This window comes from Xenopus laevis, chromosome 9_10L, assembly GCF_017654675.1.
Source record: "Xenopus laevis strain J_2021 chromosome 9_10L, Xenopus_laevis_v10.1, whole genome shotgun sequence".
NCBI lineage: Eukaryota > Metazoa > Chordata > Amphibia > Anura > Pipidae > Xenopus > Xenopus laevis.
In genome coordinates, this window is record NC_054387.1 from 63,249,493 (window position 1) to 63,266,259 (window position 16,767).

At 40.1% G+C, this 16,767-nt stretch overlaps 2 protein-coding genes and 1 long non-coding RNA gene across 3 annotated transcripts; all 3 read left to right on the forward strand.

The window, feature by feature from the left end:
* Positions 1–425: 425 nt before the first annotated feature.
* cyp27a1 (cytochrome P450, family 27, subfamily A, polypeptide 1) lies at positions 426–16,369 on the forward strand. Its single transcript, XM_041577297.1, has 9 exons — positions 426–849; positions 11,709–11,899; positions 12,630–12,829; positions 13,020–13,217; positions 13,799–13,962; positions 14,659–14,825; positions 15,422–15,503; positions 15,627–15,827; positions 15,954–16,369. Exons 1-9 carry the CDS (start codon positions 625–627, stop codon positions 16,077–16,079), a joined length of 1,554 nt encoding a protein of 517 aa, XP_041433231.1. The 5' UTR covers positions 426–624; the 3' UTR covers positions 16,080–16,369.
* LOC121398284 lies at positions 4,795–7,787 on the forward strand. Its single transcript, XR_005964221.1, has 2 exons — positions 4,795–4,934; positions 7,241–7,787. It is a non-coding gene; the product is annotated as an uncharacterized LOC121398284 (long non-coding RNA).
* Positions 4,934–7,787, forward strand: LOC121398283. Its single transcript, XM_041577296.1, has 2 exons — positions 4,934–7,278; positions 7,507–7,787. Exon 1 carries the CDS (start codon positions 5,100–5,102, stop codon positions 7,203–7,205), a length of 2,106 nt encoding a protein of 701 aa, XP_041433230.1. The 5' UTR covers positions 4,934–5,099; the 3' UTR covers positions 7,206–7,278; positions 7,507–7,787.
* Positions 16,370–16,767: the final 398 nt, after the last annotated feature.

Here is a 16,767-nt window from a genome sequence, read left to right on the forward strand (position 1 = left end):
TCTTCTACACTATAAATCATGATTTTCAAGTGCATAACAGCAGCCTGACTGTTCAGATTGCAGCTATAATAAAAACTTTGAATCTTATTATAGATATTTGTTAAAAGAACTGATCAGTGTATAAAAATACAAATATTATCATTATTAGTATTATTATTATTATTATTATTATTAATAACAGTGTGTATAAAGCAACATATTCTGCAGCACTCGTCCAGGCATAATGGTGCATGAAAATCACATTTTAGTAATGATGCCTCTCTTGCTATCCTAGTCCCACCCACAGATTTTCCCTCCTCTCTAGCAGCCTATTGTTTTCCAACAGAAACCCCCCAGACTGGTCTCACCACCTCCCCCAGCAGCCAGCCCATTGCTTACAAACAGGAAACCCCCAAACTGATTTCACTGCCTTTTCCAGCAGCCCATTGTTTCCACAAAACCACTCAGACTGGTGTTGTTACAGTTATTCCGTAGGTACTGTAAGTGATACTGAAATAGACTTGTTACTGAGTACCCCCTGTGCCCCCCTGATGGTGGCCTGCCTACAGTGGGAGGTGCAATGAAGCAAACTCAGCTGACTTACTTTATTTACTGCAGTTTAGATCAGTCAGGCAGTATTGTGCAATGATAGCTCAAAGGCTACGGACCGGGGCCCAGGCTCTGCTGCAGCAATCATGCCAGGCCAATGTACAAACTGTGCGAAAAAAGACCACTTTGGGAGTGTCAGGAGCCACCGTCAGTGAAAAGAAGACATTGAAGACACTAGATGACCTCCCTGGTCCCAATTCACTTAAGGCTTTGTACTGGATTTTCCTGAGAGGCTACTTGTTTCGTACCCATGAGCTACAGGTAATAAAAGTGAAGTGCTGAGTTATTAGACAAGGGCTGGAACAGCCTTTCAGTGGAGGTGGTAGGTGCAAATAGAGCACACTCTTGATGTTGCAATCAAGCCTGACTACAGAGTTGTTAAGAAATAAGTTTAAAAATTAACAAGAAAGTTATAAGGGAAAGACTAGGAGACTGTCCCGGGAAAGGGACCTTTGCCTGTAATGTATAATTATGTTCAGTTTGCTATATTTAAAGTGGCACTATATTCAATTTGTAGTGTTCACTAAAGAAGATGACTAAGGCAAATTGCCATAAAATCAACTTAATGTTATTGCTAATGCAAATTTTTTGTGATTTGTGTTATTGTTATTGATACTGTAGCTAATATCTGGGGAGCTTACTTCTATACAGTATGTAAGAATTCCAGCAAAGTGTTGTAGTACAGGAGTTGGGTATCCGTTTCAAGAATAGTCTCCCCACCAAATTTTCATGGTTCATGTATGAATGCATTCAGATTCATCTTGTTTCATCTCATTCCAGTATTGGGATCTGTTCTTTTTTTTTTAAATGTTTTTATTAATTTTGTAAAGTTGATGGCGAGGGAATGGTAGAAAGTAGTGCATTCCATCGATTAGTTTTGAACCACACATCTGCATGAATTTACACAATGAAATATAATTAAAGATCTGTAAAGGCAAACTACACCAAGGGGCAGATTTACTAAGGTTCGAGTGAATTTTCGAAGTAAAAAAAACGTTGAATTTCGAGCTATTTTTATGTACTTCGACTAGGGAATAGTCCAACTTCGATTTGAAGTTGGAAACTTCGACTGTCGAAGTGGGTTTTTCCTTCGACTAACCGAGCCTTCTATTCGACTATCGAATTAGAATATCGAAATTTATCAATCTTCACTCAAAGTTTTTTTAGAAATATATTTATTCCCCTACTTTGACCTGCCGAGCTCCATCTCCCACTTCAATAATCGAATATTCGTTTTTTTACTTAGATATTCAAAGTTTTTAATTTGAATATTCGATTGAGCCTAACTATCCTTAGGCTTCAGTAAATTGTTAATGGGTCCATGGAATGCTGGGAAAACATTGAATTAGCAATAAAAACCTACACCTGATGCTATTTTACTTTAAAAGAGGCCATCACCTAGGCTCATTTTGTTACCCTCAACCCAGGCAGAGTGGATAACATAGAAGCAGGACTTTTTCTAAATTGGACAATTCCCTAATTACTTATAACGCATTGATTATATTCATCTATTGATCACACACCACCTCCCCATCAACAGGAGCACTAACGTCACTGTAAGCGCTCCCATTACAACAGACTGTTTCCTAGAAGTGTCCAGGATGCTTCTATCCTCCCTCACTCAGCTCCCAATCACCTCTTCACTCAACAAAAAATGCCAGAGGGGCTGGCTTGTGGAGTTATATGTTATATTTTCTATAAAGCCATTTGAAAGATTCCTTTAAAGGAATGTGCATGTATTTGGCATAGACTAGCTACAATCTTGTAACAATACATGCATTATACTTCTTGGGACTTGTACTTTACTCAGGGCAGCCATCAGGGGGGGAGAGTTGTAGGGGGCCCCAAGGGTAAGGGGGGCCCCGGCCACGCCACACTTACTTGATTAGCCGGGCCCCCCATCTTTCTGAGAGCTGCTGACTTCGGGAAGGCATGGAAGTTTAAGGGGCCCTGGCCACCAATTTTGGCCACCAATTTTTTTTCTCATGTGGGGTCCTAGCCACCAATATTTTTTAATGGGGGGCCCTAGCCACAAATGTTTTTTTTATGGGGGGCCCTGACCACCAATATCTTTTTATTTTTTATTAACATATGGGAACCCTAGCCATCAATATTTTTTTTTTTTTACTGTGTGGTGGGGAGGGCGGACCTGTAGGTGGGGCTTGCGGTGGGCGCAGCCCAGGGGGCCCAGGAAATTTTGTCGTATGGGGCCCTGCGATTTCTGATGGCAGTCCTGACTTTACTTTAATTAAGTGATTTTGGCAGGGATTTTAATTAATGGCACCTGATTGACTTTGAGGTTGGGTGTGTGTTAATCAATTAACTAATAAGGAAGGGAAGGCATGTCTCCTACCAAGTTGTTGATCAAATTGCACTTAAAATGCCTCTCACACACTGGGGGTGCTGTGCTTTATTGGCCCTGGAAGGTTTTGCACCTTAGCATTGTGTTTGTCATGTTGCAGTACAGCCTGGCCTTGCACAAGATATTGATGAGGATCTTCAACTCCAGGATTGTGGGGTATATTGGCAGATAAAGGGCTAATCAACCACAGAGAAGAGTGTGTGAGAGGCTTATCAATGCTTATCTAGGAGCCTTCATCGATATTAACTCAATAATGACTGAAATGCACTAATACCTAGGTCTGTTGTTTGTGCTTAATATGTTGGTCTTGTCATGGGGGTTATATGTCAGTTCATGAGGCTTTTGGTCCTATTTAACCCCTTCTTCTGTTGTCCAACTTGGAACTGAAGTGTTAACGCTGCAAAAAAGGGGGTTAGGTATATACCTTGAAAAATGGTGTACCTGCTCTGTGTGTTTCAAATGACATTATCCATGTGTATTGCATTTTTGGAAACCACCTTAGCAAAAGTGAAAAAAGAAACAGACACCGTTTTTGGTTTTGTAGGTTTACTGATAAAATCTTCTTCAAAAGCTCAAACATTTTTATAAGAATAAAATGACAATATGGATTTGTGACAAAAGTTTGTTTGTTTGTTTGTTGAACACCACATAAGCATTTTTACAACCAATTAAACATGTAGCCTAGCTGTAACAGACAGGAGGAATGCGGTCTCAACATTCATTTCAATATATAGCAGCCCCCATTGAGCACTAAAGGCCAGAGCTTTACAAAGGGTTTAGTGGGTTACGGGCAACCTTTTCTTGCATGAGATTCATAATGCACCCCTGTGTCCATGCTGGGCAAGTTAACATTAATTAAAGAAGACAAAAAAAGTTTGGCATTGAGGAGCTGTCACGGCCGGCACCCAATACCAGAACAAGTGCCAAGCACCCTGGTCTCGGCTCGGCTTCACCAGTAGTGTGACCACCGTTGGGCTTCGGGAGGAGCCCTCAGCTTACTTGGGTGCCATCTGGACTTAACGAGGGGTACAAGGCGAGATGTTCTGGCTGGCAAAGGAGCACGGCTGGAAACAGAGTCTTTTGGGCCAAAGGTCAAAGCACAAGAGGATTAGGCAAGCGGATGGTCAGACAGGCTGGGTCGAGGCAGGCGGATATCAGAATCGTCAGGCAGGCAAGGGTCGAAAATGGGTAGTCAATCAAGGGGTTAAGCAGGAGAGTTGTCGTAGCAGGCAAGGGTCAGGATACAGATTGGATCAATCCAAGTAGATGGGTAAAGAAACCAATCAGCGCAGGTGTACTGCTGCAAGGTGCTTTTATTGAATACACGACATGTTTCGAGCTTAAAAGCTCTTTATCAAGTGTGAAAAACTGCTCTGTGGTACATCATTAAATACAAGTATAAACCCCACCCCACACATCACATTGGACAAACCAGCTACTGCTGGGAGGGTTTTGCAGCCTAGCCAGTCAACAAAATTCCAGTCCATGTTTTCGTTAACACATCAAAGTCCATATCAAAATATAATTGAATCCATCCACATTATACAACAGGGTGAACTGTGCACGGGTATTTTCCCTTTAAAATCAAGTAACAAAAGTTAAAAACAGTTAAAAATATTGAACACATGAACCTCAGCACTACCATAAAATGGTCTGCTCAAGAGTTAATTGCCCGAAGCTATGTAACTAATTTCTTTCCCTAAAGAGAGATTTCATTTCCGTCTAGTATCAATTGCTACATATGTTTCAAACCTACTACTACAGTAATTTATAACAAAGTATCTTGCTGCCAAAGACATCTTACCTAACTGTAGATTTCAGTTCATATTCAGGTAGCACTATCTGTCAAAAAAAGAAGATTTATTTATGATGCGAGTGGAGGGGGTTTTTTAGATCAGGACATCACACAACACCCGCCCAAAAGAAGGAACCCACGCGCACCGATCCCAAGAGAGCAGTATCCAAACAGGCAACGATCCAGGAGGTAAAAGAAAAAAACAATCTTGTAATCAATATCTCATCTTATGAACTTACCCATTCTGAACTTAACCTCTTGAATAATGGTTTAGGTTTTGTACCCACCTATCAAATAGACTATTTTGATTGGGAAATAGACTTTCATAAATTCACTCGTACTTTGAAATTGAAAATGTGTTTTCCTGATAATCCCACTGTGTTGCCCCTAGGGGCTGATAAATTTAAGAAAAAAAGTACTTTTGTGCCAGATATTAACTGTGAGGCTCTAACTGCTTTTGAACAAGTGGTGAGTAATGAAGTCAGAAAATTGTGGGACCATCAGGGTAAAAATATAACAAACTTGTCACATGATGAAAAATTAGCACTGAACTCCCTAAAAAATAATGATAAAATTGTAATTAAAAAAGCGGATAAGGGTGGTGCAATTGTCATCATGGACAAGGATGGTTATAAGAGAGAAGTAATAAGACAACTTACCACACCTGGACATTATCAAAGAATTGACAAGGACCCTGTGTTTGATATTCAGAGAGAAGTCTCTAACCTAGTGAGAGAAGCGTTCAATAATGATACAATTAAGAAAAGCACGATGGAATACTTAATGATTGAACATCCCCGTACTCCAGTGCTGTACGTTTTACCAAAAATTCATAAGTCAATGATTGACCCCCCAGGGCGTCCTATTGTTTCAGGTGTGGGATCAGTCTTAGAACCACTCTCAAAGTTTGTGGACTCATACTTACAGCCACTAGTGCAAAATATCAATACTTGTTTGAAAGATACCAACGACTTACTGAAACGATTAAATCAAATATCTGTACTAGATAAGGATGTAAGTTTGTGTAGTATTGATATTGTAAGCCTGTATACCTCTATACCCCAAGACGATGGTCTAAAGTGTATAGAGGAAATACTGCTTGAAACAAACTTGCCAAATGATTTAATATTTTTTCTGTTAGACTGCCTCAATCTAGTCCTCAAAAAAAACTATTTCAGATTTGAAGAAGAGTACTACTGGCAGCGCCAGGGTACGTCAATGGGCGCTGCGGTAGCACCTTCTTTCGCTAATTTATACGTCCACATGCTAGAGAAAGCCTTGTTTTTTAAACATAAATACAGTGCCAATATCGAACTGTATTTAAGGTATGTGGACGATATATTAGTGATATGGAAAGGAGATGTTTCCCTCTTCCACGAAATGATAGCTGAGGCTAATATTGGACACCCAACCATTAAGTTTACGACAGAGACCTCAAAGACCAGTATAAATTTTCTTGACGTAAAAATAGGGATAGGGGATGGTTCATTGACTACAGATCTGTATAGGAAACCTACGGATAAAAATAACCTATTAAAAGCTACCAGCTTTCATTACCCAAGATGTATCACTGGGATTCCGAAAGGTCAATTTCAAAGAGCTAGAAGGATTGCATCAAGTGAGGAAAGGTATTGGGAGGCAGCAGGGACCCTAGTGGACAGATTTAAAGCTAAAGGATATAAAGAAAAATCCCTGATAGATACAGCTAATGAAGTGAGCAAAGTTTCTAGGGAGATTTTACTTACACAGAGCCCACAGAAAAAAGGGATAAGTACCCAGCCAAGGATCCCCTTTGTCAGTAAGTATGCCAAACAAAGTAGGGCAATTGAACGTATCATTAACAGGTTTTGGCCAATACTTCTGAATGACAAAAATTTGGGTAAAAAATGTTCGGAACCACCATTGTTTAGTTACAAAAGAGGGTCTACTTTAAAAGATATACTATGCCCCGCAGAATCAAAGGAGGTAAAAAGGATGGATAGGATTTTTAAGAGCTCTCCAAATATAGGGACTTTCCCTTGTTTAAATTGCATCTGTTGCCATTCGATTATTAAAGGGGGAGTAGTACAACATCCAACTAAAGGCTTCAATATTAAGTTACATCATTTCGCCACGTGTAACACAGAATGTGTAGTGTACATGCTGAAATGCCCATGTGGTAAAGTATATGTTGGGCAGACATGCAGAGCAATTAAAGAAAGAATAAAAGAACATAGAGGGAATATTAAAAATTTTAAGGCAAATACATACACAGACACCCCAGTGTCTCGACATTTTAACCAAAATAGACATAGTATGTCACAATTGAAATGGTTGGTGTTAGATGTGATTCAGAGACCACGGAGGGGGGGAGACATCAAGAAATTACTTTTACAAAGGGAAGCCATATGGATAAAGAAACTGTGTGCGCTGGATCCGTTAGGTCTGAATGACAAATGGAGTATAGCCTGTTTTCTATAGTAGGGTGAATTTAATAAATCTTCTTTTTTTGACAGATAGTGCTACCTGAATATGAACTGAAATCTACAGTTAGGTAAGATGTCTTTGGCAGCAAGATACTTTGTTATAAATTACTGTAGTAGTAGGTTTGAAACATATGTAGCAATTGATACTAGACGGAAATGAAATCTCTCTTTAGGGAAAGAAATTAGTTACATAGCTTTGGGCAATTAACTCTTGAGCAGACCATTTTATGGTAGTGCTGAGGTTCATGTGTTCAATATTTTTAACTGTTTTTAACTTTTGTTACTTGATTTTAAAGGGAAAATACCCGTGCACAGTTCACCCTGGTGTATAATGTGGATGGATTCAATTATATTTTGATATGGACTTTGATGTGTTAACGAAAACATGGACTGGAATTTTGTCGACTGGCTAGGCTGCAAAACCCTCCCAGCAGTAGCTGGTTTGTCCAATGTGATGTGTGGGGTGGGGTTTATACTTGTATTTAATGATGTACCACAGAGCAGTTTTTCACACTTGATAAAGAGCTTTTAAGCTCGAAACATGTCGTGTATTCAATAAAAGCACCTTGCAGCAGTACACCTGCGCTGATTGGTTTCTTTACCCATCTACTTGGATTGATTGAATACGTTGTTTTGGATGGAAACAAGGGTTCGGAGACCAGAAATATACAACAAGGGTAAATATACCAGTTTATGTGACTTTTGCTAGGATACAGATTGGAGAGTAGTCAGGAACAGGCAGGGTCAAACACAGATAATCAGATAAGAATTTTCAAGACAAACGCACAAAGCTCAGGAAAACCACTTAGAACAAGTTCTATCACGGGCAAGTCCCAACAGACAGACTGGGCTTTAAATAATATTTGAATTTCACGCCTTTGCGTGCTGACGTCTTACGTCAGCGCGCCTGCGCCTTTAAATAACCAGGAGGCGCGCTGCGCGCGCCCTAGAGAGGAGCCGACGCCAGCGAAAACACGCTGGCGCGGCTAGAGGGAAGAGCAGTGCAGCGGGCGTCCCCGCCGATGGCGCGGCGGACGACCCCGCCGGACAGGTATTCTTACAGGAGCCCTGTGTACAAAACAAGAATATAACAATCAATATGATTTACAAATGACACTTGTCAATATATGACAATATGGGATGTTTGAAAGTATCAGCACATATGAGGTTAGTGCTGGCCAGGTAATGTGTTGGAATAGTTGCAAGTTCAATGTAAAAAGCAATGCTTTGTGCCTTTAAGGCATACTATATACTTGGGACTTGCTCTTTAAGTACCACAGATGGAGGAGGTGGTGGAGGAGGTAGTAGTTGGCAATAGCACATATTATGAGTGCTGAGTAGCCAAAGTAGGCCAACAATACTTTATAGTGCAAAGTAACAACCAACGCTTTGTGCCTTTAAGGCATATCATATACCTGGGACTTGCTCTTTAAGAACCACAGGTGGAGGAGGTAGTAGTAGTAGTAATTTCACACCAGTCTGTAGCTTTGAAAACATGTTTTTTTTTATACAAAAAAAAAAGGTTGTTTTAAAGCCTCCCTCCCAGTGAACAGCCTCTTTAAAGCTTCAGATACCTGCCACTGGTTTTTAAAAGATTAACAGTAAAGTCTGCAGTATCCCCTTAATCACTTAGAATTCCTTCTCCTCTTCTAACTCACTCTGCCCCTCCCTCAGGAATTTGCTTTGGCTGTTGGCTCATGAGCCTCAGTTCTTCCCAGCTCAGATTATTAAACACACCCTCCAGTCTAACAGCCACTAAGGAGATATCATTCCCATAGAAACTCTGCTCTAGCTGTCTGATCCTATTTTGTTCTCCTAACCACCTCTCCTGAGCTGAGCGTAACCATTACATGGCATCTTTGGTGACACACAGACAAATAAAGGAAGGGGTTATTAGTTATAAACATCGCTCTTATGTCTGGGGGGCACCGCAGGAATTATGGCTGGTGACTGGGCGCAATGTTCTGTAATGTGAAATAGGACATTAGTAATGCTCTAAACAAGTTGAGGGAGCAACTACATTGGTCACAACATTGAACATGTCTGTACCTTGAGCTCCCAGGGCTCTGGCTCTTCAGCCTCACCCTCTTCCTGGGGTTGCTGAGCGGCGTCATCCTGGTCACTGTCCGAGTCAGGCCGCAATGTTTGCGGCGTTCCTGCAATTGTGAATAAAGAAAGCAAAAAGGTATTAAAATACAAAATCATATGGAATTGCAAGTGTACTTGGCTAGTAGCCTGGTGTAGAGACCTCCCACATGCTGGACATCTATTTTATTTCACATTTCAAATACTAACTCCAATGGAATGGTACAGCAAGCGAGATGGAATGGTTAAAACTTAAATACATTTGTAATGATGTGAGCAGGAGAGAATGTAATATATGACAATACTTGTGGTTTTTGAGTTATTTAGATTTTTATTCAGCAGATCTGAAATTACTTCGACTATTGAAGTACTCAAATTCGATGGTCAAATTTCGAAGTTTTTTTAACTTAGACCTTAGATAATTCTACCCCTAAAGCTGGCCATAGACGCAAAGATCCGATCGTACGAATCAACGTACGATCGGACTTTCCCATCTCCCGACCCTCCACTAACCATTCAGATCAAAGTCCTTACCATTCCGATCAAATAAGAACAGATCACCCAATGTTCTGCCCCTGACAGCAATCGTACGATACTTACGATAATACACGCAGAGATATTATCGGCAGGCGACAGAAATTTTCTAACCTGTCCGATCGACCAAACGACCGATCTCCGATGGACGAAAAATGTCGGGACTCTCCACACACGGTCCGAAAATCGTACGAATCCACGATTCGTACGATCGGATCTTTGCGTCTATGGCCAGCTTAAGTGTAAGGTGAAAAGATGTAAGTTTGTAGCTGAACCTTGTAATCAACTCTAGTCAGAGAGGAAGAAACTGTGGATGCCACGTCTAAAAAGGAGACCCTCTACAAATGGACTTTATTACTACAAGATGTAATTAAGCATGTTACGAACATGCTAACTGTTTGTACTAAATCGAGTCTTTGTACAGGAACCATCGTAGCCAAGTGTCCCTAAAATTAGAGTGTTGTTTTCCTGTGACGGTGGATAGTTCCTCAAATTTAGCAATTTCATTGACTTTATCTATCCAGTTCTTAAAGGGATACTGTCATGGGAAAAGAAAAATTTTCAAAATGAATAAGTTAATAGTGCTGCTCCGGCAGAATTCTGCACTGAAATCCATTTCTCAAAAGAGCAAACAGATTTTTTAATATTCAATTTTGAAATCTGACATGGGGCTAGACATATTGTCAATTTCCCAGCTGCCCCAAGTCATGTGACTTCTGCTCTGATAAACTTCAATCACTCTTTACTGCTATACTGCAAGTTAGAGTGATATCACCCCCTCCCTTTTCCCCCCCCAGCAGCCAAACAAAAGAACAATGGGAAGATAACCAGATAACAGCTCCCTAATACAAGATAACAGCTGCCTGGTAGATCTAAGAACAACACTGAATAGTAAAAACTCATGTCCCACTGAGACTCCTTCAGTTACATTGAGAAGGAAAAACAGCAGCCTGCCAGAAAGCATTTCTCTCCTAAAGTGCAGGCACAAGTCACATGACCAGGGGCAGCTGGGAAATTGACAAAATATCTAGCCCCATGTCAGATTTCAAAATTGAATATAAAAAAATCTGTTTGCTCTTTTGAGAAATGGATTTCAGTGCAGAATTCTGCTGGAGCAGCACTATTAACTGATTCATTTTAAGAAAAAATTTTTTTTCCCATGACAGTATCCCTTTAAGCTTCTGTAAAAGTTGTGCACAAACTTGCCACCTGCCAATGCAAATAGTCACAAAAAGCTTCAACAAATTGCTTTCTGACATTACAGTAAGTGGTTCTTAAAGAGATACTGACACCATCAATTATTTTTTTACATCTAATACAACACTGTCTTTGCATGTTATTCTTTTTTTTAATAACTATATTTATTGAGTTTTTCCAAATCAATAAGGAAAACAAAGGAAGGAAAGGAGAAGAAAAATCAGGAAGTAGTAATATAACTGTTATATACATGTTAAACAGTCTGAGCAATGCATAGTCATGATAACATTGATATCAATAAGATATCATTAGTATTCAATACAATGGTATCTTTCGCCTCTGACACTTTCTAAGGTTATTTAAAGTACCTCAAATTGAAGATAGCATTTGGTCTATATGATGACACCTGGGGGCTTTTCATGTAATTCATTAATTTTGCCATAAAAGTATTTGCCCAATGCTTTAACATTACCTATCTGATCCCATGTTTCTCTATGAGGGGGCTGCCATATTGTGCAGGAGCAGTAGTCTTTTAGCATTAGAAAATGTAAGTCAGGTTGGCATAACAGTTAAGTTTACTTAATTCATTCCCATTTAACTCAGAGGTTGAACCAACTTCAAATTCTTAATGTTTCCATACCTCTAGTTCTGCAGAAATTCATTTTGGTAATGCTAATTGTAGGTAATTTTCAAGAAGACTTATGGGCCTATGTGGAAACTCTCCGATGGACAGCAACAGACGGTGAATGTGGCAAGCCCAGAAATCCTAGAAAGCGTATTAAGAAAAGAGGGGAAATATCCCACAAGAGGATACATGTTTATAATGAGAGAACACCGGGACCTTAGGGGTCATTCATATGGGCCCGTAACTGAGTGAGTGGAAAACTACTAAGTTTTTAATTGCATGGCCAAAAACAAGGGCATAGCTTATTATAAACACATAGTATTTGTATTTATAAATAGGAATGGTTGCTGGGCAAATGCCCTTAACTTGTTATTTACCCTTCTGCGCAGGTCCAGTCCACGGAGTTCACGGGCACCATCTTCTTCCAAGCGATCTTCGGCGCATGCGCAGTAGGAGCATTTCGCCAGTACGGATCTACTGCGCATGCGCCAAAACGCCGGTCAAAGCAGGAAGAAGATCGCGTGGAAGAAGATGGTGCCTGTGAACTCTGTGGACTGGACCTGCACAGAAGGGTAAGTAACAAGTTAGGGGCATTTGCCCAGCGGGACAGGTAGGCCAGGGGGGAGAAGGGAGGGGAAGCAACACAGGGGAGGGGGAGGTTTTTTGCGCCCACTGGGTTTCCTTCTCCTTTAATAAGAATGGCTCTCGGTAACTTTCATTTCCTGATTTTTTCCTTTGAAAGACCATAGGCAAGAAGACGCTGAAACATTTTACCTGCAGGAGAAAAGCTATTTTTTAATTGAGAATTAAATACATTTTGAACTTTGCTAACTTAGGCTCTAGTCTAAGAAACTATAAATACTAATCCTGAGCCCCATCATGGCAAGTCCTCACTCAATAAACTCACTTGGAAATATTAAAAGTAAGGCTTCTTTGTGATCGCTGAACCATTTTGTTTCTATTGTTTCCATTCAAAAGAGAGGGACATCAATGGCACAGACTTCGCACAGTTCTGAACCAAAGGATGCTAAAGCCGAAAGAATCCATGGTCTATGCAGAATCCATGAATCAGGTGGTATCCGACCTGCTGGTCAAGATAAAGGAAATTACTGCTCAGAGTTCAAGTGGAACAACAGTGAATGGTGTAGCCGACCTCATGTACAAATTTGCTTTTGAAAGTAAGTCCATCACCTCCGATAACTGCCAGGCTGTGCAAATAAATGTCCTGAATTTTTTAAATTTAGCAGATAAGTCTTAACTGGTATGACACATTACTATCATAGTCTCAAAACAGGTGACAAATTAATGAAATTGTTCAGTCTCTGTAGAATGTATTTTAAAACTAGCTCTACCTTCTCCTTTGCACAGGTATCTGTACAGTTTTATTTGAGACTCGGATCGGCTGTCTGAATAAGGAAATCCTCCCAGAAACACAGAAGTTCATTGACTCCATTGGAAACATGCTGAAATACTTAATGGTGGTGATGAGACTTCCACAGTGGACCAAGGGCATTCTGCCCTACTGGGGGCGCTATATAGAGGCATGGGATACCATTTTTGAATATGGTGAGCAAGCTGCTAGCCTTATAATATAAACTCTAACCCAACCATAACATCTCATGAAAGAATACTTTAAATGCATGAGCACAGCAGGCTGTACTGAAGATTAAATTTAACTTACAAATACAAAACCTAATGGGGTTTTGAGCATCCCAAGTCCCACATCCTTGAGCTGGGCCTATAAGCATTTGTATATCTGTCATATATGTAGCCAGTAAGGGATGAATGTTGAAGCAGTGCAACATACAGCTCAGTCACATTATCCCTGTACAGATATGGATGAAGAGAGACTAAAGCATAGTGGAGTACAGTCTTTTATTATTCCCACACACCCTTTCTCCATTCCCTTTTCCTAACACAATCGGTCAAGCACCTAGAAAATGTCAGCTTTACGCCTCGCCTGTTTGCTGCTACCACTTTAAGCTTTCTTTTCTTGGAATCAGCTTGATTGCCCTAAGGAAAAAACATACATAGGATTATATTGGAACCTTCCTTTCTGTAGACTTTATAGTGGTCACTGAAGAGGAGGGTTCAGTTGAATAAAAAGGTAGATCCCTGTCTGTTATATTTATATTCTCCTCCCATAGGTAAGAAATTGATAGACAACAAAATGAAAGAAATTGATGATCGTTTGAAACGAGGAGAAGAGGTTGAGGGAGAGTATCTGACTTACCTTCTCTCCAGTGGGAAACTGAGCATGAAGGAGATCTATGGGAGTGTGGGGGAAATGCTCCAGGGAGGAGTAGACACGGTATGTAGGAGTAGTACAGCTATAAAGAGCTGTCTTTTATAATGTGTGATGCCTTGAGATATTATTTTCCATCCCCAGGACATGGCCAATGCTTTCCTCACAGGGCTGATATCTAGACCTAATTTTTCAGAGGAAAAGTTTAAATACAGACTCCAAACACTACTGCCAAGGCTGACCTTTAATTTGTACCTGATGATTGGTTGCAATAGATTACTACAACAACAGCAAAACCTCTTTAGGTGAAAATGTATCTAATAAATAGTGAATAAAGTACCCCCTCTTGTAAAATATAAGGATATTATAAGTTACCGAGGAGTTTCATGACATATAAAACACGAGCGAAGCGAGTTTTACAGGTCATGGAACTCCGAGTAACTTCTAATATCTCATATTTGCAATGGGTACTTATTATATAATACACAATTTCAATGAGTATGTGACAGAATGACATCAGAACTCACGTTTAAACTATACATCAGAATCACTTTATAAGGATATAATTTACAGGATATTCATGGCTTTTGTGTATTATTTTACAATATTAAATGTCAGGGCAGAGAACAGTAAGCCCTCTATACATTGCTTCAAAACAGTAAAAAGTATGGATTCTATGGTTAACCCAGCTGCCATAATGTAATATCTTTGTTTATTGCTTTGATGCTACTGTTGTTTTATTATTTTCTTCCATCTCTTTAGACATCCAACACACTGACCTGGGCTCTGTACCAGCTCTCAAGAAACCCCAAAATTCAGAACAACCTTTACCAGGAGGTGATCAGTGTTATTCCTGGAGAAACCACCCCAAGCAGTGAGGCTATTGCCAGAATGCCCCTGCTGAAGGCTGTGATCAAGGAGACCCTCCGGTAAGGAACTTGGAATTGCATCAACTAGCCACTATCATTTGGGGTATTGTAGTTTTACAACATCAGAATGTCCACCAGATGCCAGGCTGCAGCATTATACAGAGATTATACATCATTCGAACCAGTCCCTGACCTGTTGAAGCTCGGGTTGCCACCTGGCCGGTAAAAATGATGGTTGATCCCAATGTTATTAATAGAGGAAAAAGATAAATATATAGGAAGGCCGGTATATTTTTCCAGAAAAGGTGGCAACCCTAGTTGAAGCTTGCAATCTAAGGTCCTGATACCATTCACACACACACAGTAGGGTCAAATTATGGAACCTATTAACCTGCCTGAATGTTTACCAGAGTCACAGACACAGGGAGAAAATCTTGCAGATAGCAATGCTAACCACCTCTACCACCAACTACTGAGAGGGTGGGATGTTTAACTCTAGCATAGGGGAAGAGTGACTGAAGGTTACACCTAAAGGTATCATGGAGTGAGGATGATGGGAACAGAGACGTTTATGAGCCCGATACTGACAGTAGTCAGTGTCAACATCGATTCAGTATAACCAATGTTATTAAGATGTTTTTTGCCTTTTTTTCTAGTCTGTACCCCGTGGTACCAGAAAATGCTAGAATGATAAATGAGAAAGAAGTGATTATAAATGACTATGTTTTCCCAGTAATGGTAGGTCCTTCTTTGGCTTTTATTTTATAAATAACATATACAGTACAATGACATATTCCAGTACTTTGCCAACAAATATGATCTAAGACTATGCTATACTCTGTTGTCTTGTTATCACTGCAGACTCAATTTGTCCTGGGCCACTATGTCATCTCTCAAGATGAAACCACCTTCCCTGAACCTGATAGATTTCTTCCTGAGAGATGGTTGAGGGAATCTGGGATAAAGCACCATCCCTTCGGCTCTATTCCCTTTGGATATGGGGTACGTGCCTGCGTGGGACGACGGATTGCTGAGCTGGAGATGCAGCTGGCTTTATCCAGGGTGAGAAATGTACAGTAGCTATAGACCCCATAACATCTTCATTGTGGGTACCACCAACATTAAAAACCTCCATGATCATGATCCCAGGTTAATAAATTGATCTCTAAAATACTTCTCCCATTACAGATCATTAAGATGTTCAAGGTAATACCTGACCCAGATCTGGGAGAGGTGGGGGCCATAAACCGAGCAACACTGGTACCAAACCGACCAGTCAACCTTCAGTTTATTGAGAGGCAGAGGCCAGAGTAAGGGTAAATGTCACACATTTGCTCTATTCCGCAAGGACCAAACCAATATAAAGATTGCTAAAGAGCAATATGGACATTTCAGTGCATTCTTACAAGCTGGTGTTAAATCATATCCAATTGACAAAAGATGTTGTATAATTACAAAAAAACAGACATAAGGGAGATAATTGGTTTCCAGGAGGTGCCCTCAAAGGCCACCCTGATGGCAGTGATTAAAGAAGAAACTAGACTTACCTTGAAAATAATTAATTGTATTTAAAAATAAAACTGGGTTTTTGGTACTATTTTCAAGGCGGCTATATTTGCATTTTTCTGTATTTTGTGGGAGCAAGCAAATATGGGCCAGATATTTAAGACAATGGAGCATCTTTATTGAGATTATGTAAAGGGGCAAAAAAACAAGGAAGCTAATACCTTTTGCAGGACATTATTTTAAAGGAAACCATCAGAACACTGTTTCAGCATAATGAAAAGAAATGTAATTCTTAGTAACTGGTAGAGAAGTGCATCTTCCTCAATCACATGTACTGGTTTTCCCAGTCACACTCCCTGAGCTCCCTATGGCATGCATGTGTCCAGAAGCATCACAATGTCATCATTTCATTATGCAAAGTAAGTTTTTGGTGGAGTTCCCCATAAGGAAGGTTTTGCAGCCACTGAAAAGTCATGGCTCCTTTTCTAAGACCACA

Bases quoted from the DNA above. Each gene is read 5' to 3' on its own strand.
- LOC121398283 (XM_041577296.1), top strand. From the start codon at position 5,100: ATGTGTTTTCCTGATAATCCCACTGTGTTGCCCCTAGGGGCTGATAAA.
- cyp27a1 (XM_041577297.1), top strand. From the start codon at position 625: ATGATAGCTCAAAGGCTACGGACCGGGGCCCAGGCTCTGCTGCAGCAA. The intron at 11,900-12,629 runs GTGAGTGGAAAA...TCCATTCAAAAG, and splicing joins TCATATGGGCCCGTAACTGA to AGAGGGACATCAATGGCACA. The intron at 12,830-13,019 runs GTAAGTCCATCA...TCCTTTGCACAG, and splicing joins GTACAAATTTGCTTTTGAAA to GTATCTGTACAGTTTTATTT.